General features: G+C 42.6%; 1 protein-coding gene across 1 annotated transcript; it reads left to right on the top strand.

Annotated features, from left to right (window-relative positions):
- The first annotated feature begins 23036 nt into the window (after positions 1 to 23036).
- LOC138785371 (olfactory receptor 6F1-like) lies at positions 23037 to 24002 on the top strand. The gene has a single exon (XM_069961265.1). It carries the CDS (start codon positions 23037 to 23039, stop codon positions 24000 to 24002), a length of 966 nt encoding a protein of 321 aa, XP_069817366.1.
- The last annotated feature ends 336 nt before the right edge of the window (positions 24003 to 24338 follow it).

Genomic DNA, 24338 nt, shown 5'->3' on the forward strand with positions numbered 1-24338 from the left:
ATATATATATATATATATATATATATATTTATTTTGACAGTATATTTAATTGCACAATGATGGATTCGTTAGAATTAAATTATTGAACAACTAAAGGGACTTTATTACAAAGAAAATGTGTTTTATTAATTTAATATATTAACTATTAGAGGCATCGGCATTCGGCAATATTGCCGGCTATTTTTGAAGTACTCCGTACGGACCGCCTGTCAATCCACGGCCGTGAATTTGCACAGTTCCAGCTGCAAACAATGGTCTTGTTCATTTTTTACGGGTCCGTTTATGATTGGGCCGCAGGCTCATACATAGTGTGCACTGTGCAGCCGTATATCGTATACTTTCCAGCGTACGCATTTACCGGAAAAATCCGGCCGATGATTTACCGCCCGCAATACAGCCCCACAGATACATAGTGTGAACCTAGCCTTAAACTGTATATTAGTTTAAAAAAAATCTATATATTAGTACCACCTGATATTTAACTAACACCTTAAAGGGGTTATCCAGCGCTACAAAAACATGGCCACTTTCTTCCAGAGACAGCCCCACTCTTGCCTTCAGCTTGGGTGGGGTTTTGATGCTCAGTTCCATTAAAGTGAATGAAGCTTAATTGCAAACCGCACCTGAACTGGAGATAAGAGTCATGTTGTCTCTGAAAGAGAGTGGCCATGTTTTTGTAGCACTGGATACCCCTTTAAGAAGTATGAAACAAAATTGTGAAGGCGTGTAGAATGGAGCTCTGTGAAACCAGACCAAGGTATTGTAACAGAGCTACTGCCTGAACTCTGTAGACTCCAAAGTTAATTTCAGGAATATACAGGATGGCAGACACTGAGACCCAACAATATCATTCACGTTAGAAAAACGAGTGACTGTGGGACAACCGATTGAAAATTTCTCGTAAAGAAACAACTTTTGGACCTAGATTCACCAAGAGATAAAACGACAAGGCTTGGCCCAAATATAGACAATTCTGGCCTACTACTCTGCTCATCTAACCACCACACTTCTTTCCAGAAAGGCACCAGCTTAGGAAAATCTGTGTAAAAGAGTACCTTCCTCACCATATCTCCTCCTGCATAGTGGCGGTGCATCAGGAAAGATTCTATGAATTTGAATAGGAACCCTGTACCATTGGGTTAATACTTTATCCCGCTTCTTCCACACAGTTAGAAATGGAAGAAGAGTGAGTAAGAGTAAGCACCTTCAAAGTCTGAGCTGTAAAGAGAGAGAAGCCCAGGGCCGCTTTTCAGGTTGCTCAGGTAGGGAGGTAGGGAGGGGTGTACAGAAAAGAAAGTGAGTGACGTATAAGGCCCAAGCCCTCACAGAGTGATTTAAAAGTGGTTAGGAAATGGGCAAAAGAGAAAGCAGACAGGAGAGAGGTTACAATGTTATGGAGTTGACAGACTTTAAGGGGCAGGGGTCAGAAAGATCTTTAAGAGCAGAGAGGGACAGCTACGAGGTAGCTTGAAGGAAGGTCCAAGCCCGAATGTTGCCTGCCTTGGACCATTTATGGAATGTCAGATCTTCCATCCCTGGGGTGAAAGCCAGGTTACCAAGGATAGGAAACAGTGGAGATGGGTGGGATACTAAAAAAAATGGTGGAAATGTGGTTGTGGCATATTTTTTACATGGGGGCAATAGTTGGGTGTGGTCCAACAAAACGAGCAGAGGAAGGTATTCAGGTAGCTGCTAAGAGTGAGACCAAAGAGCTAGCGTCCTTTACCCTGACCCATAATTTAGCTGGGGTATGTCTGTGCCAATCCAGTACCCAACAAGGTAAACCACCACATTATATTGGTGTAGGTTCAGTAGGCCAACCCCACCATTTGCCTTGGGATGATACAAAATGTTCTTGGCCAGGCGGGAAGGTTTATGGGCCCAAATGAATTTGGTGAGTAAGGAGGAGAGTTGGTGAAAGTAGGATAAGGGTATGGGGGGGGGGGGGCACATTCATCTTAAATATGGAGCAGTGACCAAACTATTTTGGGATTTTTTTATGGGATTTAGGTTTATACTATTCTGGGATGAGTTTTCTATTGGATTCTGCTCTGGGAAAAGTGCAATCTCCTCCATTTATGGTCCCTCAGTCTCCAGCAGCCGTTCCAAAATGATGCTGCCACATTCATAGGCCGGAAAATTGTCCTCCATAACATGACATTAGACACAATGACTGGATTACTGATGTAATTCAATTAATATGGTCTTGTCACTATGCTATTCACAAAGTATAGGGTAACTCTGTATGGACTAGACACATCTGCCCATGTAGCTAGAGCTATCACTGCAGCAGTAGGAGGAAGAAGATGCTGAAAGACGTGTGGATGAGCAGCCCCAGGATCAGAATGGAGCACAGCAGAGGAGCGGACAGGAAAGTGTTGGGAAGCCAGTGGCATTACAGTATAACAAATCCAACAAAGTCAAATCAATCCAGGAAACTTTTAATAAAAGTAAGAAAAAAAATGTCCAGTAAAATAAATAAAAATAAAAGGCAATCTGACCCATGAAATATAAAACAACATTTAAATTGGCCATTGACTCCAAAATCAATCTCATTGCCAAGAGGGACATGGTGGTATCACATGGTTCATTGGCATTTATACACCTAGCGGATACACCTCCATATATCTAGTATTTCTCAGTAGTTTCCCTCAATTATGGCAAAAGATGACCATCATCATTCAGGTGAAATTAAAGTGTTTTTCAGACAACGTCAGCTGGGGATGGCTCGACATGGTCCTGGATAAGTTCGGGTTCAATGGATTGCTTAGACAGTACCTGAAGGCCATATACACAGGCCCCAAGGCCAAAATCTCCACACCAGGTTTCTTGTCAGATGCTATACGTTTAGAAAAGGGTACAAGACAGGGGTGCCCACTATCCCCCCTGCTATTTAATTTATCCTTAGAGCCTTTGGCAAGGCACCTGCAGTCGAGCCCACTCTATAAAGGGGTCCAAGTGGGGAAGGAGGAGACAAAATTACTGTGCTTCGCTGACGACTTACTGCTCTGCCTGGGGTCCCCAGAGGACCAACTAGCCCCCATACTCCAAACACTAGAGTATCTGGGTTCCTTTTCGGGATATAAAATAAACCCTACTAAAAGCCAACTCCTGCTCCTGGGTCCCTCTAATCACGATGTCTTGCGGTCGGCAGGGGTGGAGGTACTACGTACCTCCATCACATACTTGGGGGTTAAAATAGGCCCCACCTCCCACTCATTATACAGGCTCAACTACCCTCCCCTCTTCCTAAAGATTATCAAGGAATTAGATAAGTGGAAAGAGCTCCCACTTTCACTTGCTGGTCGGGCGCAACTTATTAAAATGATAAGCTTTGCGCGATTACTGTACCCCTTGCAGACTTTACCATTACTAGTTAAACATGTTGATGTATGTCGCCTCCAATCAGCCTTTACGCGTATTCTGTGGAGAGGCAAACGTCCAAGGATTGCGTACAATAAATTATGCTCCTCTAAACCTCAGGGAGGTCTCAACTTGCCAAATATCAGGCTCTATAACCTGGCATCCCTGCTCCGCCACACTAGAGACTGGGTCCATGGGACCAGCTATTTCTCGAATTATCAGCTGGAAACAAACTTAGCCTCCCCATGGGCACTGCCCACATTATTACATATGAAAATCAAAGACCTGCCCAGCCATCTTAAGTCCTATGTAGTACTCAGAGATACCATGGCGGCTTGGAAGGCAGCGAGGAAAATGTTTAAGCTTCCCTTTTCTCTCTCCAGATATCTCCCGCTATGGGGAAACCCGACCTTTCGAGGTGACGTTCCAAAGCAAATTGAAACGGTGTGGCGGAGTAGGGGGATCAGGGATGTGAACCAGCTTTTGAAACCGGGAGGAGGAGCCCTGCTCCCTTGGCACCAATTCAGGGTGACATTCCGATTGCCAGCTGGCCACTTCATCTACTATAATCAAATGATATCGTTTTTGGGAGGCCTGGTATCTAACTTTGCTAAAACTGAGGTGGCCGGGAAATTTGACGAGATCATAGGTTCCCCCACGACCCTTGAGTCGTTGGCGGACATATATCGGGCCTTAAAGACCCAACACCTAACACCACTGATCTAGACTATGTTTGGCCATTGGGAGTCCTCCCTGCGGGTGGAGGATCTCTCGCTTAAACTGTCAAAAGGGATACAGTAGGAAATGCACATGAAACTGCTCCATAAAGCCATTTATGCATTCCAGTTTTCATATAAGGAAGCCCCTGTGCATTATTTGAGAGCCTGCCCCAAGTGCTCCCTAGAGAAAGCAGACCTGTTCCACTGTATGTGGTTGTGTTCTCCAGTACAGGAATTGTGGAAGGAGTCTTTACAACTGATAGACAAAGTCTGGTCAATTCAAATACCATTCCAACCTATCGGCTGCTTATTTCACTATGTAACTAGAATGTCTGGAGAGGATTCTCAAGACTTGGTGGCAGTCAAAGGAATACATGTGGTGTTGTTAGCAGTTAAAAAGTGTTTACTCAACCGCTGGCTAGACCCTTCAATACCATCAATCTCAGACGTGACGGATCAGTTGAAAACGCTCCTTCACATTGATAGACTGGACACGTTGCAATCCATGGGGAGGATCACTAAACAATTCTTTCATAAATGGAGACCGTTTCTTGAAAAAGTATCTTCGCCGGACGAAAGGAAGGAGATTATGCTACAGTTTAGGTGCTCAGAATGGTACTGTACTGAAGATCTTAAGGGCACACTGGGGGTGCTAAAAGTCACTTGAGTGTCATGTCTTGGTCTGGCTGATTTTCTCTGTCTCTGTGTGTGTGTTTTATGTTGGGTATGTTTGTTGTTGGGTCTGTGTGAACTGTGTGTTTGTTGTGGATCCATTGGTCACAAGTTGAGATGTTATAAACTGTCTCATAGTTGTTTAGGCAAGAAGGTCCGGTTTTGAGGGCCAAGTTCATGTAAGCATGTAAGTCCGAAAGGGACTTCGGGAGACACCTGGGGGAACAGATGGTCACGGTACCCGGAGTCGTAATATCATCCCCTTCTTCACACTTTGGGGCGTATAATTGACTAGGTATATGTAGGTGTCTCCTTTCATTCATATGTTTTATACATGTACAACTCTCTATTGCTTTTGTATTTTATTTTATATGATATGGCCTGTATACTATTCAAAAAAGGCAATAAAATTATTGTTTAAAAAAAAAAAAAAAAAAAAAATGTTTTTCAAACTGTATCTTTTATCAAGGAAAAAAAATAAATAAAAAGGCTGTACATTCTATACTGTGTAGTCAGCACGACCGCAGCATCTTCAGGGCTACATCTATAGCTCTACAAAGGGAGAATTCTTTGTCTGGTAACCCTCAGGGCTCTGCGATGTGATCCGATGTGTGTTTCCTGACGATGGAACGGAGGGAGGTAAGGCCGGCGTATGGCTGTGAGCTCTACCCCCTCCCCTCTCTCCCCTGCTGCTGTTACAGGCTTCTAACAATGGTAGGGGACAGAGGAGAGGGGCACACATAGGGACTTCAGCTTAACTCCAAAAACAACCTGGACATTGATGCATCAATGACCCGCAGACGTGAAAGGGTTAAAAGAGATTTCTGGACAAAACATATTGATAAAGTATCCACAGGTTAGCTCTTCAGTTGCAGAGACCCAGCACCCTCACTGCGCAGTGAACAGGGTCGGAGGGAGTTGTTTCTGGCCATTGTGTAGTGGTGGGTATGTGTAACTGCAGCTCAGCTTCTGTTCAAGTAAATGGCAGCTGAGCTGCAGTAACCAAGTTTGGCTACTACACAGAGTGGCCACCATACATCTGATCGGAAGCTAAACAATTAAACCCCAAAAAAACACACAAGTCAAAAATTAGGTAATTCACATATATATGTGAAAAAGTAAGTGAACCTTTGCTGTCAGTATCTGGTGTTAGCCGCTTGTGCAATATTAAAGGGGTTATTCAGCACTCCAAAAACATGGCCACTTTTCCCTCCTACTGGTGTCTCCAGTTCAGGTGCTGTTTGCAATTTTACTCCATTTACTTCAATGGAACTGAGTTTCAAAACCCCACCCAATCTGGAGACAACAGTAGGGGCAAAGTGGCCATGTTTTTGTAGCGCTGGATAACCCCTTTAACTGCATCTAAACATTTACTGTAATGACTAAGTTGTCTTCCATGTGGCTATCCCATTCCTTTATATAATCCAGCATTTTTCATGTTGGTGGTTTCCTCCCAGGATCTTCTTGCTTCTGATCCTTCCACAACATTTCTATTAGATCAAGACTTTGACTTCACCATTTGACACTTTAAAGGGGTTATCCAGCGCTACAAAAACATGGCCACTTTTCCCCCTACTGTTGTCTCCAGTTCATTGCATTGACACTTGAGAAAGAAACCAGTTCGGTTTGGAAACGCGTTGTGTCGCTTTTTAGCTAGTTTTATGGGAATTTTAAATAATTATTTTTTTTTCCTCCTGGCATTGATCTTCCTTGGACCTGAACCCTACAACTTCCCTACTAGGAGAGGAGGTGTTTCATTACATAGAACAATGTCAGGGCATTGTTGCTCAAGATTAGGAAGTTAGTGATAAAAAATAAACCCCTTAATGTAATTTAAACAAAGAACAAGTAACTAATAACAATACTAGGACCGTGACAATTTTACAAGGCATGTGACATCAGATTCAGTTGGAATGTGTCTATAAGAAAGGAAGGAATGCTAGGGGTGTAGAAGACAAGTGGGAAGAGGGGGAGACTCACATATTGGAAAACATACTTTTTCAAATGACAATCCCAGTGTTAAAATCTTAGAGATTTATGGTAGTAGATAGGAATTTCTGATAGAAACTGTTCCATGGTCCACAAAATAACATAAATTTCTCACAAGAGCCAATCTCCCAGCTACAGAGTTCCTTAAGGCGAGCAATCTGTTGTACTTTTTCAATCCATTCCGTCACTGTAGGTGGGAGCTCCTCTCTCCAGTGAAGAGGAATAAGTAATTTAGCTGCAATGAGTAACTGAGTCGTTAATTGATTTTTAGCAGGGGTAAATGAGGGGGTAGGAACCCAAAGTAAGATGAAAGATGATTCGAGTGGAATAGTAATTCCACAAATGGTAGAGATATGGCAAACGATCTCTGACCAATAAATTTGGAGGATTGGGCAAGTAAGCCATATATGTGACAGTGTCTCTGGGTGCGCTTTACATCTCCAGCAGTTATCGTCAGCTAAGTTGTTCACCTTTTTAATAAATGTGGTGTCCTGTACCACCTAGTAGTTAGGAATAGAGATGAGCGAATACAATATTGTGCTATTCGAAAGATTCAAATTCAATCGAGTAGTGTGACGAATATGCAGGAAATATTCGAAAGCCCTCCCATCGCACTTGGCGCTTTTTTTAATCCAATCACCATGCAGGGAGGCAGTGAGGGACCCAGGGAGTACGCACACAGCAAGAAAATGGGGTCAACCCTAGTTGGATGGCTAAACCACATGACCTTGAATATTTAATACTTGACTTCCGCCTCTCGACTGCAGATGCGCTTTCAATCTAGCCAGAGAGAGATCTTCGAGCAAGGAGAGAGAGGCTTTAGTAGCGTTTTGGTTAGGCGGGCTTACTACAGAACCCAAAAGTCCTTTTTAGGGCTAAGATCCAGCGAAAAAGTCATCTCTGAATCCAAAGCTCTTCTCAGTGCTAAGACATAGATGATATAAGAGCAGCAGCATCAGCAGCATCAGCAGGTGTATTCATTCCAGTACCCTGTGTGTACAAGTGACTTATAGTGTCCCTGGTTTAGCCCACTAAGGGCACATTCACGTTATACCTATTATGCCAGTAGCCCAGTAAAAGACACGTTACCTATTGTGCCAGTTATCCAGTAAAAGGCACGTGATACCTATTGTGCCAGTTGCCCAGTAAAAGGCATGTGATACCTATTGTGCCTGTTGCCCATTAAAATGCACATAATGCGTGATACGCGCGAATAACATGACGCTCTATGGACGCACATTGGAATCATGTATGTAACGCTGCTCAAGAAATACGACGGAAATGTGTGAAAATTGCCGTAAACGTTTGTAAAGCGTTTGCAAATATTTTTCATTCGCAACTGCAGAGAGTGGCATTATACTGCGATTTTGGGATGTTGGGTGCACCCAGGCATGCTCCCGCTGATGTCATAGTATCATTCCGGAGGTGTTGGCATCGTTTAGCGAGGTTTCATGGGGTCTTGGTGACCTCCAAGTGATTTTTTTCCCATAGATTATAATGGGATTGAATATTCGTTCGAATAGTCGAATATCGGTGCCTATTCGATTCGAATTCTCAAAAGTCGAATTTTTCGCTACTCGCTCATCCCTAGTTAGGAATTTTTTCTGTATTTTGATACACCTAGAAAAGCCATGAAAATTTTTAAAAATTTTAAGGATCGTAGATCTGGGGAATGTTACATCTAATTCCTTCTCCCAGGACGTAATAAAAGTGGGTTTGCTTATGGCTTCAAGGCGTAGAAGGCTTTTGTAGACTTTAGATAGTCAGCCTCTAGGACATTGTTCCATGTCAAGGTAACATTCCATCCAGGAATTGTCTCTATAAGTAGGATATGCTTCAATAAATTTATGACACTCAGAAGTCAACATATCGGATTGAGACTCCAGCTCGCTATGAGGGAGGGTTTTCCTTAGAATTTTTTTTAGTGAAGTTAACTTTTTAGTTGACTGTAAAATAGAATATATTGTTAAGTTCAACAGATTGCTTCATGGCGGTGTAAACTTAAAGGGGAACTCAAGGTAGAGGTAAAAAAAGAAACTTCTGCAAAAGCATAACACAATACTTACCTGTCTATTCCAGTTTTGAAACTACCAAAAATCCATTTGTTTGGGGGGAGGTGTTGCTCTGTATTGTGTTTCTGTCCTTCCTGGTTTAGCATTTCCCAGAATGCAATGGTTTCCCTCAGCTGATCACACAGTCCCCCACCCATCCCAATCATTAAAATTAGTGCTGCACCTGCTTCTGGCCGTACAGAGATGGTGAATCACTCAGGGCATCGGGTTATCCAGCCAAGACTCCTCTGACATCACGTCCTGCCCCTTGTCTGCTTCATCAGCCTGTGCTCAGCAAACACACACAATGTGAGACAGAAGCATGGAAGATTTGTCTCCTAAGGGGGAATAGCAGAAGGAGCAGGAGATAATGTGAATTGGCACAGAGGCCATTTTTCTTCACTTCCTGGATTTCTATCACCTACCAGTGTGGCAGAACCACACAGATAGGGTAATACATTGTATAGACACATTTATATAGTTACATAGTTACATAGTTACATAGTTACATAGTTAATATGGTTGAAAAAAGACACATGTCCATCAAGTTCAACCAAGGAGGGGATGGATGCAGGGAAGGGGGAGGGGTGATAGGTTCTATACATATGCATTTATATTTATATTATTTTGGTCTAAGAACTTGTCTAGGCCGGTTTTGAAGCCCTCTACTGTTTTTGCTGTGACCAGATCCTGTGGTAGACTGTTCCACAGATTCACAGTTCTCATGGTAAAGAAGGCTTGTCGCCTCCGGAGATTGAACCTTTTTTTCTCCAGGTGGAGGCAGTGCCCCCTTGTCTCTCCAGGCGGAGGCAGTGCCCCCTTGTCTCTCCAGGTGGAGGCAGCGCCCCCTTGTCCTTTGAGGGGGTTTTACCTGGAACATCTTTTCCCCATATTTCTTGTAGGGGCCATTTATATATTTAAATAAATTAATCATATCTCCCCTTAAACGTCTCTTCTCCAGACTAAACAAATGTAATTCTCCTCATAACTAAGATGCTCCATTCCCCTTATTAGTTTAGTTGCCCGTCCTTGTACCCTCTCCAGCTCTAGAACGTCCTTTTTATGAATCGGGTTCCAAAACTGGACAGCATACTCCAGATGAGGCCGCACCAAAGTTTTATAAAGCGGTAATATTATATCCCTGTCCCGAGAGTCCATGCCTGTTTTAATGCATGACAATATCCTGCTGGCCTTAGAAGCAGCTGACTGACATTGTGTGCTGTTCTGTAGTCTATTATCTACAAGTATACCCAGATCCTTCTCTATCAGCGACTCTCCCAGAGTAACTCCCCCCAGGACATATGATGCATGCGGGTTATTAGTACCCAGGTGCATAACTTTACATTTATCCACATTGAACCTCATTTGCCAAGTGGACGCCCAAACACTCAGTGTGTCTAAGTCATCCTGTAACATCTGCACATCCTCCATAGACTGCACTGTACTACAAAGCCTGTAACATCTGCACATCCTCCATAGACTGTACTGTACTACAAAGCTTGGTGTCATCTGCAAAGATAGAAACATTGCTGTTAATTCCACTCTCAATATCATATATAAACAAGTTAAACAGAAGAAGGCCCAGTACTGACCCTTGGGGTACACCACTTATTACCGGGACCATTCGGAGTAGGAATCATTGACCACCACTCTCTGGGTACGATTATTAAGCCAGTTTTCAATCCAGTTACACATTAAATTTTCCAAACCGATAGACTTTAACTTACCCATCAGACGTCCATGAGGAACTGTGTCAAACGCTTTTGCAAAATCCAGGTACACGATATCCACAGCCGCGCCGCCATCCAGGCTTCTACTTACCTCTTCATAGAAACATATCAGGTTGGTTTGACAGCTTCTGTCCTTAGTAAAGCCATGCTGGTTATCACCTATAATACTATTATCCACTACATATTCCTGGATGTAGTCCCTTATAAGCCCCTCAAATAGTTTCCCCATAATGGACGTTAAGCTTATGGGTCTATAGTTACCTGGGGAAGTTCGAGAGCCCTTTTTGAAGATCGGCATTACATTTGCCTTACGCCAGTCCCTCGGCACAATACCAGTAAGCAAAGAATCACAGAATATTTCATACAAGGGTAGAGAAATTACAGAACTGAGTTCCCTAAGAACTCTGGGGTGTAATCTATCAGGCCCTGGAGCTTTGGTACTTTTAATGTACTTTTAATAGAAAATAAGTTTTTCTTTTCCGGAGTTCCCCTTTAACAACAGATCTTACATAGTTACATAGTTACATAGTTAATACGGTTGAAAAAAGACACATGTCCATCAAGTTCAACCAAGATCTGTTAAGGAAAGTTGGTATAAGACCAATCGACATATGTGGTAGGGGGTACTTGGTTTCCAAAGTAGGTCTGCCAAATGTAATGTACCTGTGAGGATGGGAGCCTACCCTTTTTCTGAGTAGGATCTATTGCTGTAAATTCACTCATCTCCGAAGAAAACTCTTTAATAGCTTAGAGTTAACCTCTGGTTCCTTGGTGACCTGGTGGACAATTACATGTCATACTTTCGGCCTGATCTTTGTTGCTCAGCCACTGCTGGGCAGGGTGGTAATGGTCGTGAATGTCCTGTTATGGTACACTATATGTCTGACTGTGAATTGGTGGAGTCCAAATTCTTTAAAGATGGTTTCGAACCCTTTTTAAGCCTGATGAGCATCAACTTCTGAAATCCTCAGGAATTCCCTTCTTCGAGCCATGATAAATCTCCACAGATTTGTTATGAAGACTTTGATAGATCCCTGTTATTCAAAGAGAACCGGTCGCACCTCACACCTGTTTGTCATCCCATTGATTGAAAACACCCGACTCTAATTTCACCGTCAAGTTATCTCCTAATTAAGGATGGTCCGAACCTGCCGAGGTTCAGGTTCGTATGGACCCGAACGCTCAGCATCAGATTCCCGTTGTCTGGCCGCTCTGTGCAGCGGGTGGATACAGTGGGAGGACTGCCTGGAAAACTGGGATACAGCCTATGACTATGGCTGTATCCCAGTTTTTTCCAGGTGGTCCTCCCGCTGTATCCGCCCTCTCTAGGGAGGTGGAAGACAGCGGGAATCATTGCCGAGAATTCGGGTTCATATTAACCTGAACCTCGGCAGGTTCGAACCATCCCTACTCCTAATCCTAAGGCTGTGTTTCCACATATGCGTTCAGAGTGTGTTCCTAGCAGAGTGGAAACCAGGAATCCATTGTAACGTGATTATCAGCAACATAGTGTGGCTCTGAGGGAGAAATGAGGACATGGCTTCCACTGTGTTCCAGTCACATTATCAGCCTAAGGACCCATATACTTTTCCACTCAGAGATATCTGATATTGAATCATTGTTCCCAAATTTTTCCAACATTTCTGACATTCTCAACTTTAGCCACTATTAGGATTTGTGTGAAAATTTTATTAGATTTATTAATTTTAGGTCAAATTTATGCAGAAATATAGACAATTTTAAGGGGTTCACCAACCTTTAAGCCTCACTGCATGTAGGACAGTTCAGGACACACAGTTATGTTATGGAGAGTTAAAGAGATAACAGCTGTATATTTATAGATGATAAATCTATAGACTTCTGCCACTCAAGAAACCACAAGAGTCATTGGAAACTCACACAATAAGTGGCCTATCAGGAACCATTGTGTGACATCGAACCATCCTGATGATATTATAAAAAAAACCTCCAAGTACATTTATCAGCCAGTCACCATGCGTGTCCGTAAAAATGGGATATGACTGCTACTTTTTCTTGGCACAAGTACCGTTGACTAAAACCCCCACGTCTATGGTAACAAAAAGGTAAATAATAAACACAGAAGACACGTATTCAGAGCCACATTACATGCAAATCCAGGGGAGTCATCTATTACATTATGTGCCCATGCAACGAGATCTACATAGGAAGGAAAAAAAGACAACTGAATAAACGAATAACAGAACATATTTATAACATTAATAGAAAATATAGAGGTCATGCCCTATCGAAACATTTCTCAGATAAACATGGAGGCAGCTTCAAGAATGCTCAATTCGCTGGGATAGACACTGTCCTACCCCATTGGAGCGGGGGAAACTATATAGAACAAATGTCTAATGTAGAAACCGAATGGATATTCAGAATGAACCCCCTTATACCCCATGGCCTTAACACAGATTTAGAATTATTTGCATTTTTGAATTAATTAACAAATTAGCATATTATGTAAATCACCTAGACAGCATATCTAACCAACAATAATAGCAACTGAATGATGCACTACATTGAAATTTAATATTTTAATTCCTTGAACAACATAAAACACGTTAAATGCATTGAAAGACAACTAAGGAAACAAAACCTGTATCTAGAGTACTACTTTCCCTAATATCACTGGAGAGGTAAAGAGGAGGGGGGTGAAGTAGTCCACATAAGGAGATCTGCATCAAGGCCAAAATGATCTCTGATCGCCGAAACATGTTAGATGTTTGACCTGCATGAACTACGTTGACCTGCATGAACTACGGCAACTACTACAGTGACGTCACTGCTACTCTGTGAAAAACCATTGGATTACTCGCCGCATGCCGAGAGTTGGTAGTAGTGGAGCCCGCACCCAACCCGACACCTCAACACCTACAACTACTGAAAAGATACAGAAGAATGGAGGATACTATACCACATCACAAAACTACCAGGTATTCAGCAGTATAGCTATATATCACTAAAGATACTTAAACTGCTTGAACGGACCATTGTTACTATTTACTTACGTACTTTACATAAGATATATTATATACATTTTTATAGGACAGTATCTCTCAGGAAACCTCTTTTCCATCATTTAAGCACGCACTGTAGCGCTTTAAGTGTATAGACATATTTTTGGCAAATAATAAACAACTGAACTCCCCCCCCACTCCCCGCCTCCAATTCACCACTCCGGTGTTCCGTTCACAGCATCCGGGGTCCTGCAGCTCTGCTGGCTGCAACATCTTGTCCCCAGCTGAGTGATTGCCCACCCAGCCAATCAGTGACTGGGGCGGGACACCGATCCAGTCACTGACTGGCCGAGTAGGCAATGGCTTAGCCGGGCTGTGACGCTTCATCTAGAGAAGCCGAGTAGGTGACATGCCCAGTCTCCAGCTGAAGATGACAGCCGGCTGGTATGAACGAGACCTGGGAGTGGTGCATTGGAGGCACAAGGACGGGTAAGATCAGTTGGTAATTACTTTCCTGCCTTTATCAGCCTGCCTGCAGTTTTTCTACTTCCGCGGGGCTTCTTCTTTAGAGAACTCTTCACATATAGATTTTTCAAGCTGAGGACCACTCTCTATAAGCTATTTTACCTGTAATGGCCACTGGAGCGGAGATTACACAGGTGTCACAGGCAAAATAAACAGATTAGCTACCCATAAGGCAGTAGGTCAGTCACGGATCGATGGTTCTTTTTGTGGGTTTCAATGACTCTTATATTACATCGATGGAGGCTGAATCAATCTTTAAACCTTGGATGCCTTTAAAGGGGTTATCCAGCGAAAATCATTTTCTCTTAAATCAACTGGTTTGAGAAAGTTATATAGATTTGTAATTTATTTGTATTTAAAAATCTCCAGTCTTCCAGTATTTATCATCTGCTGTATGTCCTGCAGGAAGTAGTGTATTCTCTCCAGTCTGACACAGTGCTCTCTGCTGCCACCTCTGTCCATGTCAGGTACTGTCCAGAGCAGCAGCAAATCTCCATAGAAAACCTTTCCTGCTGGTCAGACTGGAGTGAATACAGTACTTGAAGCCTTGAGCTTTTTAAATAGAAGTTAATATATCTTTCTGAGACCAGTTTATTTAAAATAAAAAGATTTTTGCTGGAGTTCCCCTTTAATGATGGTTGCTTAAGGGGAATTTAAAGTTAGCACAACCTGATTGTTAAAATCCATTTGACCATTGTTAAAATGTAGATTAAAATAAGATCATACAAATGATCTAGATAAGTTTAAAATAGTTCTCCAGCGCTACAAAAAATGGCCACTTTCTTCCAAAGACAGCACTGCTCTTGTCTCCAGTTTAGATGCAGGTTTTGTAACACAGTTCCATTGAAGTGAGTTGAGATTTATTGCAAACCGCACCTGAACTGGAGAGGAGTCATGTTGTCTTTGGAAGGAAGTGGCCATGTTTTTGTAGCGCTGGATAACCCCTTTAATGTAGGTGACCACGAGCACCTAAGTGCACTATTTGCTTCTATTTGAATGTTCCTGCTCTTCCCCGGCAGTGCTATAGGAGCCGCCCAGCTGGGAGGTTTTGCGTGTGAGCAGTATCATATGCACAATGGTCCTGGAGTTATACTCTGCATACAAAGACTTCCGGGCCTGGTGCTCCTATGCCACTGCTGGAAGGGCAAATATACCCAAAGAGGGGTGTAAATTCTTAGGGCTCTTACAATCAGCTGGCTGTGGCCTTGGGCGTGTGGTGCGACATTTGGTGGGATGTCTGGCAGGATCTGACCTCAGGCGTGGGGCGAGACGTGACCTTGTGCGAGTGGCGGTTCGTTCAGTGTAACATTCAACAGGATGTGCGACAGGACCTGACCTCGGACTTGCGGCGGGACCTGACCTTGAGTGTGTGTCCGCACCTGACCTTGAGCGTGTGGCAAGACATGGGGGCCATAGACCTGCGGTATGCCTGCGGAGGGGCTAGTGGTGAAGGGCAGCAGAGGGTAGTGGAGGTCTTACTTTCAGGGGATGCCTCATTTTTGAGGGATGCCTTATTTTCAGGAGGGAATGCCTTATTTTTGTTGCACCCTTATTTACCCTGTAAATCCTCCCATGCGTCTTATTTTGGGGGAAACACAGTATTAATTGGAAGTAAAAGTGAATAAAATAATGTAGTAGGACAAATTAGTAAGAGGTGGAATAAAGTCAAAACTCCACGAAAAAAATTTCATCCCTATTGCCGTGATCTAAGAATATTACAGACATCAGATTTTTTTAAACAATTACAATGTATGTTTCTAAATGAAGTCTCCAGTGATATCCAAAGAATCTTCCTTTATAATGAGACGTCTCATTAACATGGATCCCCGATGGAATCATTAGAGATGGAAGAAGTTGACACAATATAAACATAGTAATTACCAGATGTTACTGTCCTCCTAGAAATTATTTAGGAGTTTGTTAATATAATCCCAAGACAATCCTCACAGCGGAGAAGTCCTTATGGGACCTCATAATGCAATCTTTGTTTACATGGAGCACGTGCAAGACTGATCCACCCGGGGCTCCATTCATGAATGTATCAGTATTCAGTCTATGTAGTGACTATAGAAATCTACCATGTAATAATATCATTTATTAATAGGAGACTATTGTGAATGATGCAGGATCGACACTGATGAACTGAGCTGGACCGGCAAAAAAAAACAAAAAAAAAAAAACGGCTATATAATATTAGACCCATTCAGTTCCCAATATGGTACCATAAGGAGTTCAGTATTCTTTATAAAAAATGTGTATATATATATATATATATATATATATATATATATATATATATACACAAATACTGCAGCCCGTTGGATGAACTTTATTTCTTTTGAATTGTAATGTGGGCACGGGTGTATCTATACATTACATTTGGGTGTGTATATATATATTACATTCGGGTGCACATATATTACATTCAAGGGGGTACCGTGTTCCAATTTCCCATAGCAGACAATGTAAAGTGTGGCCTGAGCTGCACTTTACATTGTCTGCACTGTTAGTTTTGTGTGGCCGCACAAAACTGACATGGAATCCCAGCCGGAGTGTATACTGTCCACGACTCCATAGAAAACAATGCAGTCTGTAAAAACGGCCGTTAGTGATTGAAAAAATACATTGTGTGAACCTGCCCATAAACAACAGTGTTTAAACCCTTTCCACTCCACGCCGTACATTTACAGTGCCAGCAGGGTGTACTTCCCACCGGGTGAAAATATGCGTAATAGGGCTGGAAAACTCATAGAAACATAGTATCTGCTGTTTTTCATCACCATGGATTTATCTGTGCTAGAAACTAAAGAGAATTTCTATTTCAATTTCGAATTGTCCCGTTTACCCAGAAAAAGTTGTGCATTACATTGTGAGGTCTCCTAGCACTTAAAGGGATTATCTGGAGAGCAGTTCCAGTAACTTCTGCAGATGAGAAGGGGACAGGAGCATGTTGCAGGCACGAGGGATTGCTTGTGGCAGAACCTTGCCTGTACATTATGTCTAATGGCTGGTTGATGTTGCTATGACATTTGTAACAATGGGCAGTTATTAGTCATTGCCTGCAACTTGATCCCACCCCTTTTCTCTCGTCTGCACACAGTGTCAGACACAGTATTGGCACAGTGTCGGTTTGGCCCACCAGAGAACCGGAGAATCCTCCGGTGGGCCCCCAGCTTTAGAAACTGTTCAAACACTGACTGACATGTTGTTTCTCACTGGTTCTTTATTAGTGGGCCCCCAGGATCATTTCCTCTGGTGGGCCCGACATTTCCCAGATGGGTAGAGGAAAGAAATAGAACCCCAGAGAGCAGAAGAGGTAGGACCTCAGGATAACATATTTGGCCAGTTGGTGTACTGGGAATTCAGGATTCAGAGAGTGGCTGCAGAGACAGCAGCACCAGCAGTACTGTGTGGATTGTTGGTAAAAGTAGAAATACGGATCAGCAAACAAAGCAGTAGTCGCATCAGTGGCACACATTATTCTCACATTCTGCATGTCCGTACTGTCATGGAGCTTCTGAGAGCAACTCATCTGTGTGCCAATCTGTCCTAATGCCAATTTGGTATACAGGAGGTCTCATTCTTGGGGTATAAGATAACCTCGAACTTGTTTAGTATGGACCCTCTTAAGGTCCAAGCCATTGAAAACTGGGAGCGACCCATATGGGCACTGTTTTTTACCAGGTTCAATTTTGAGATCACCTACTGGCCTAAACTGGCCTAATTCCAGCAATGTCACGGCTAATGCTCTGTCTAGCTTTGACATCGAGACCACTCCCAGGGTCCAGCCCGATACCATTTTGTCTCCTGATGCAGTGATGGCCATCCTGCAGCTGGACCTGGAGACTTAGATCGCTGAATCTCAGTCCCTGGTGCCCCAGAACACTCCAGAATAAATGTTGTTTCTACCCCAAATCTTCGCCTCCAGGTCTTGGAGGAGATTCATAGTCACCCAGGGGTCACCCAGGGGTGGCTGGAACCAGGCACTTACACTTGCACCATTACTGGTGGCCTTCCTGGGCCCGTGATGTCAAATCCTTTGTTGACGCATGTAAGACTTGTGCTGGGTCCAAGGTCCCTCGTAGGCCACCTGAGGGTCTATTACATCCTTTACCAGTGGACACATATCTCAATGGATTTCATCACTGACTTCCCTATGTCCAAGGGGAAAACTGTCATTTGGGTAGTTGTTGGCAATCTTATTCTTTTGCGCAAACTACCAAATGCTCGTACCTTGGCTACACTGTTCATTAACCACATTTTGCGCCTGCATGGTATTCCTGAAAATATTGTGTCTGACCGAGGTGTTCAGTTTCTTGCTAAGTTCTGGAGAGAATTCTGTGGTCTATTGGGTATCTCCTTGTCCTTTTAGTCTGCCTTCCACCTCAACGGGCAGACGGAGAGGATCAACCAGTCACTTGAACAGTTTCTGAAATGTTTTGTGGCTGATGCCCAAGAAAAATGGAGGGACTTTGTATCCCTAGCAGAGTTTGCATCAAACAATCATGAGCATCGCTCATTAAAAATGTCACAGTTTTTCTGCAATTATGGTTTTAAGCCGAGGTATTTATCTATTCATGCCACTGAGTGAGTTAACCCTTCAGCGGAAGCTATTTTTTCTAAATTGTGCACAGTTTGGGCCCAGGCTTATCAGAGCCTGGTTAAAGCCCAAGAGCTTCCCAGAAACATGCAAATAAAAGACACATACCTGGCCATCAGTACATAGTAGGAGGAAGGGTCTGGCTCTCTACTAAGAACCTAAGGTTAAGGGTACAGTCCGGCAAACTGGCACCCAAATATATTGGTCCGTACACCATCCTAGAGGTTATTAATCCGGACACTTTTAGATTAAAATTGCCTTCTTCCTTCTGAATCCATAATGTGTTCCATAAAGCACTTTTGAAAAAGTATGTTCCTCCAGTGTCTCCATCTACTCCTCCTGCTCCACTGGTCATCCAGGGGGAGTTGGAATATGAGGTAGAAAAGATTCCAAATTCTCGCTGGGTACTGGTTTCCATACAGTACCTGGTCCACTAGAAAGGCTTTGGCCCAGAGGAAAGTACCTGAGTCTCTGGAAAGCATATGCATGCCCAACCTCCGGTTCGGCAATATCACGCACGCAATCCTTCTAAGCCTGGTCCGTTGAATAAGGGTCCTGAGGCCCTTCATAATGAGGGGGGGTTTACTGTCATGAATGTGCAGTGAGCCTGTTGTGAACTGGGCCGGTTTTTACTTTTATCTGACACACCTGCTTGCCTTCCGGCCTCCTGGCAATGCAGGGGTTACACTCCTGACTGCTAGCCTTGATCCCTGCAGCTGAGCAGTGTTTTTTGATAGACACATGCCTCTGCCTGTCCAGAACCTTGATGATCAGAGCGACGGTCCAATAGGAATCAGGACCGGGCTCTTAATCTTCATAAATGAAAGCAGTGGCCAGTCTCTCATTGCTGGCTATTAAGGTTCATACCCTGATCCCAGTTTCCCCTGTCTATTCCTGCAATCCCCGTTCTTAATTCCTCTGCTTGCACGACTTTTTACCTGACCTCCCGCTTGACCTTTGACTATTTAATTGTTCGTTTATTTTGTACTGTGTTACCCGTTTGGTTCTGATTTGACTTGGCTTTATTGTGTTTGTCTGTCTTGTTCTGTGTTACACTTATACAGTACAGGGCACGTCTTTGTGGTTGTGCCCTGGGCCGTTTGAGGCAAGTAGGCAGTGACAATGGGAGGGTTCAGATCTAGGGCCCACTGTCTCGTCTCATCCCTACCTCCCCGTCCTGACAGCCTAATCAAAAAAAATTAAGTTTGCTCATTTGTATCAAAAAGAGCTCCAAGCTACTTTAAAAACACTCTTAAACTGACATTTTTTAAATATTCGGTTTGTTTAGAACCAATTTGGGTCAAACCAAATCGGCGTTCTGAAATTTTGGGAAGCTGTCGAACCAAACTTTTCAAAAGTTTTCTCACTTGTACTAATGATCAGGGTTTTAAGTGTTTCAATATAGTTTTTTTTTTTCCTCTATCTGTCTTTTAAAATACATTTAACAATGATTCTCCCCTGTGTGTTAATTTCTTTGCTTCTTTGAGAATATAGTTATATATAGTTATATATGTGCATTAAGAGACAATTACAATTCCCGGAGATGACGGGAGACGATTGTCCCCAGATAGCCGAATACAATATATAAGGAGCTTAGAGAGCTCAGTGCAGGCCATACATTTCTTGTGACTGGCCTCTTATGCTGCACAAGTTCTTCCTCTTGTACAGATATACTTCTATGTATGGCTGAATGTGGAGCAAGGGGATTGAAGGATCCTGCACACATTGTAATGTCCAGGGGTAAGAGGAGTCATCAGAGCATTTAAGCGGCTACCTAGGAGAGGAGGTAAGAGGTTCCCGTTAATTGTAGTATCTACATGTGTTTCATGTGGAACTGTCATTTAATTTTTTATTGCAGAAATCAATAGTACAAGTGATTTTAAGAAACTTTGTAATAGGTTTTATTAGGGGAAAAAAAGCCTTTTTCTGTGCTCAAGAGGCTTTCTCTCATCCTCCACCCTCCCTTACTTCTTCTCTGTGCATTATCAGGCCAATCCGACTTCAGAGTGGAGACAGGTTCTGCTAAGTCCATTATATCCTATGGATGGGGGAGGGGTCGAGGCAGAGGAGTGAGCAGGAAGAGGAGACACACAAATCAACTGTTTACTCGCTGTCTGGGCACATAAATGCTGGATTGACAGGTCAGGAAGGTCAGTTCTTATCTAGCAGCTTGGGGAGATAAGATTGTGGGATATAAAGTGTGTTTTCAGTCCTCTCTGCTCAACTCCCTTTTGATCAGAGAAATCCTTTTTGAGTACACAAGGAAACTCTTCTGCCTTATAAAACCTATTACAGAGTTTCTTAAAATCGCTTGAACTATTGATATTTATTGTTTTCTAAAAAATGAACCTGAAATGACAGTTACGCTTTAAGTACGGGTAACACATATTAATAAAAATATATACAGAATAGCTCATCTGCTTTCAGACCTGTTTACTGTGTAGTGTTCACACCAAGCAGCTGACTGGAGGGAGGGCTGGGTATCAGCACCCGAATGATCAGTGACTGATGAGGTCTTCTGAAGGTCTATTTTTTGTGACATTACTCTGTTGCTGGGGGGTTACCTGACCCCTGGCTTGTCTCCCTGCTCTCCTGATTATGGTTCTGACTCTGGTTCTGGCTTCTGACTTTGTCACTGACTTTATCCAGGCCATCTCCTCCTTGGTCTGACCTAAGCTTTGGCTACTGACTGTGGTTTTGGTTCTGTTAACTATCCTACCTTTCCGTGTGCAGTTACCGTCAGGACTTTATCATTTCAAAACTTTAAACTAATGCTTATTTAATCATTCATTGGTACCATGTTTCCCCAACAAAGACTTAAAATAAGTGTCTTGTACTCATTTTTGCTCTTAAAGATGCATTAGGTTTTATCTTCCGGGGATGTCTTATTTTTCCATGAACAATGGTTGATGCGGCAGTGGATCTCTCCAGCTCAGTTGAGTTTAAGGGACAATGGTTGTTGCGGCAGTGGGCCTCTCCAGCTCGTGTTAAAGGGATAATGGGTGTTGTGGTGACGGGCCTCTTCAGCTCACATGCGCACGACAGTCCTCATTAATGGCTGCACTGCAGGGACAGTGGTGGCGGAGGGCCTCTCCAGCTCACATGTGCTATCGTAACAATCCTTGGAGCAGTGGTACTGGGACAGTGGTAAGCCCTACAGTATGGGGGAGCTCTAGGTCTTATTTTCAGGGGAGGCCTTATTTTTTTACCAGTATATGCATACTCTCTTCCCTCTTAACCAGCTCCATAGGTTCCATTATATGCTTGGGCGGATTTCGCTGTCCACCCAAAATGATGGTTTCATAACTTTTTCTAGCCTGAAGAGCATAATAATAGCAATAACAATTAATAACAAATAATAACAATTTCTGTGTTCTTGCCATGATAAATTCCTACAAACACTTGATTTTCATAGATCCCTGTTCTTCAAACAAAACTGGTTGCCCCCCTCACACCTGATTGTCATCCCATTGACTGAAAACACTGGACTCTTATTTTACCTTCAAATTATCGGCTAATCCTAAGGCTATGTTTCCACATATGCATTTAGAATGTGTTCCTAAGCAAACCATACCATGCCCTTGTCTCTAAACCCCTCCCCCCCCCATGTACTGTTTCGAGGATTATCAGCAACATATTATGGCTATGGGGAACTCATAGGGCTAAACAGGGATAACTTGTCCTGTCTTTTATCCACCTGGGCCCTGACACACTGCATGTGTTATTGTGTGATCTGGAAACTAATAGCGTGAATATTTCTATTTACACAAGAAAGATATATGGCTGATAACAATAAATTCCAAAGCAGTGCAAAAGAGGCAATGAGCCAAGGATCAGGGTTTTCTTAATCCTCGGCTGATCACTGTCACTTTTACACAGACCAATTCCCGACCCGTGTCAAAGGCCCTCAAGGGTTCACATACTTTTTCCACTCACGGATATCTGATATTGGATTATTTTCCTCAACAAAATAATAACCAAGTCCAACGTTTGTTTCACTTGATTTAATTTTAGGTCAAATTTATGCAGAAATTTTCAAAATTTGAAGGGGTTCAATAACTTTCAAGCACCACTGCATGTAGGACAGTTCAGGACATACAGTTATGCTATGGTGAGTTAAAGAGATAACAACTACATATTTATAAATGATAAATCTCAAGCATACTGTTACTAACATCTATTCTAGGCTAGGTTCACACTATGTAAAAATGACAGCTGTCTTTCATAACAACGGCCATCATTGTGCAAATAACGTTCTGGTATTTAAAAAATAACATAGTGTCATTTTTACATAGTGTAAACCTAGCTCTATTCTGTAACATTTTAAAGAGACTGGGTTCACGGGAATATATTGATTATTGGACCTTGATCTTTTGTCACCGTACCTTATATCACTAACCATAATGCAGATAAAAATCTCTGGACTTCATATTTTAGGAAATAACAAAATGGACATGAATGAAGCCAACCAGTCTTCAGTCACCGAGTTCTTATTATTGGGGTTCCCAACCGTTACTGGCTACAAGGCTGTTATTTTTTTCATGGGAATCTTAATTATCTACATCCTCACCCTCACGATAAATACTATGGTCATTGTGTTGGTGTCCATCAAGTCGCAGCTCCATTCTCCTATGTATTTCTTTCTTCAGCAGTTATCACTTATTGAATCTGTCTTCTTGACTGTTCTTGTTCCTAGAATGCTACACGTTATATGGCTGGAAGGAGCCACCGTCTCCATTCCTGGTTGCATAGCCCAGACTTACTTCTGTTGTGCCAGTGGGTGCACAGAATGTTATCTCCTCACAGTCATGGCTTATGACCGGTACTTGGCCATCTGTAACCCTCTACGCTACAGCGCCATCATGAATATAAGACTTCAGCGTCTCTTAGCCATCTATTGTTGGGTTTTTGGCTTCCTCATAACCCAAATAACTTTGGGTTTTCTTTGCCAGCTTCAGTTCTGTGGATCCAATGTAATCAATCATTTTTTCTGCGATGTTGTTCCCTTCATTGAACTTTCCTGTACTTACCAAATGGCCTTACAGTTGGAAATCATGATCATTTCCATCCCTATTGTTCTTATACCGTTCATTTTAATAATCACCAGTTATGTTTGTGTCTTTATAACAATTCTTGGCATCTCCTCAACAACGGGAAGAAAGAAAGCCTTCTCCACCTGTAGCTCCCACCTCACTGTAGTCACCATATATTTTGTTACAGATATCACTACCTACTCGGTCCCGGCTAATGGAGACACCTTGACCCTGAACAAATCCCTTGCATTTTTGTTTACTGTGGTCACACCTCTGTTCAATCCCATCATATACTGCTTGAGAAACCGAGAAATGAGAGCTGTCTTAACAAAATAATTTAGTATGAGAAATAAAAGTTGGTAAAATTGTGATAAAGTGAACCTATTTTTTTGACTTGTAGAGATACGTCTAAAGTTTTTATTGGTTAAATCTTACTTTTCAGAACCCAACTGATAAAACGAAGGAGGCAAACAACAGTTGGAGTCTCACTAAGTGCTCACTAAGAGTGCTCACTAAAGAGTGCTAAGACAACAATACACAGTTTAATCCCTGAAGACACCATCACCTATAGGCCAGAAATTGCCTTACAAAAAGCTCCCATAACATAAAGGTGTGTCATGTTGATCACATGGGCACAAAACTGTGCCAATACGATCAATGGCAGGAATCTAG

The sequence above is a fragment of the Dendropsophus ebraccatus genome, chromosome 1 (assembly GCF_027789765.1).
Source record: "Dendropsophus ebraccatus isolate aDenEbr1 chromosome 1, aDenEbr1.pat, whole genome shotgun sequence".
In the NCBI taxonomy this organism is placed as follows: domain Eukaryota; kingdom Metazoa; phylum Chordata; class Amphibia; order Anura; family Hylidae; genus Dendropsophus; species Dendropsophus ebraccatus.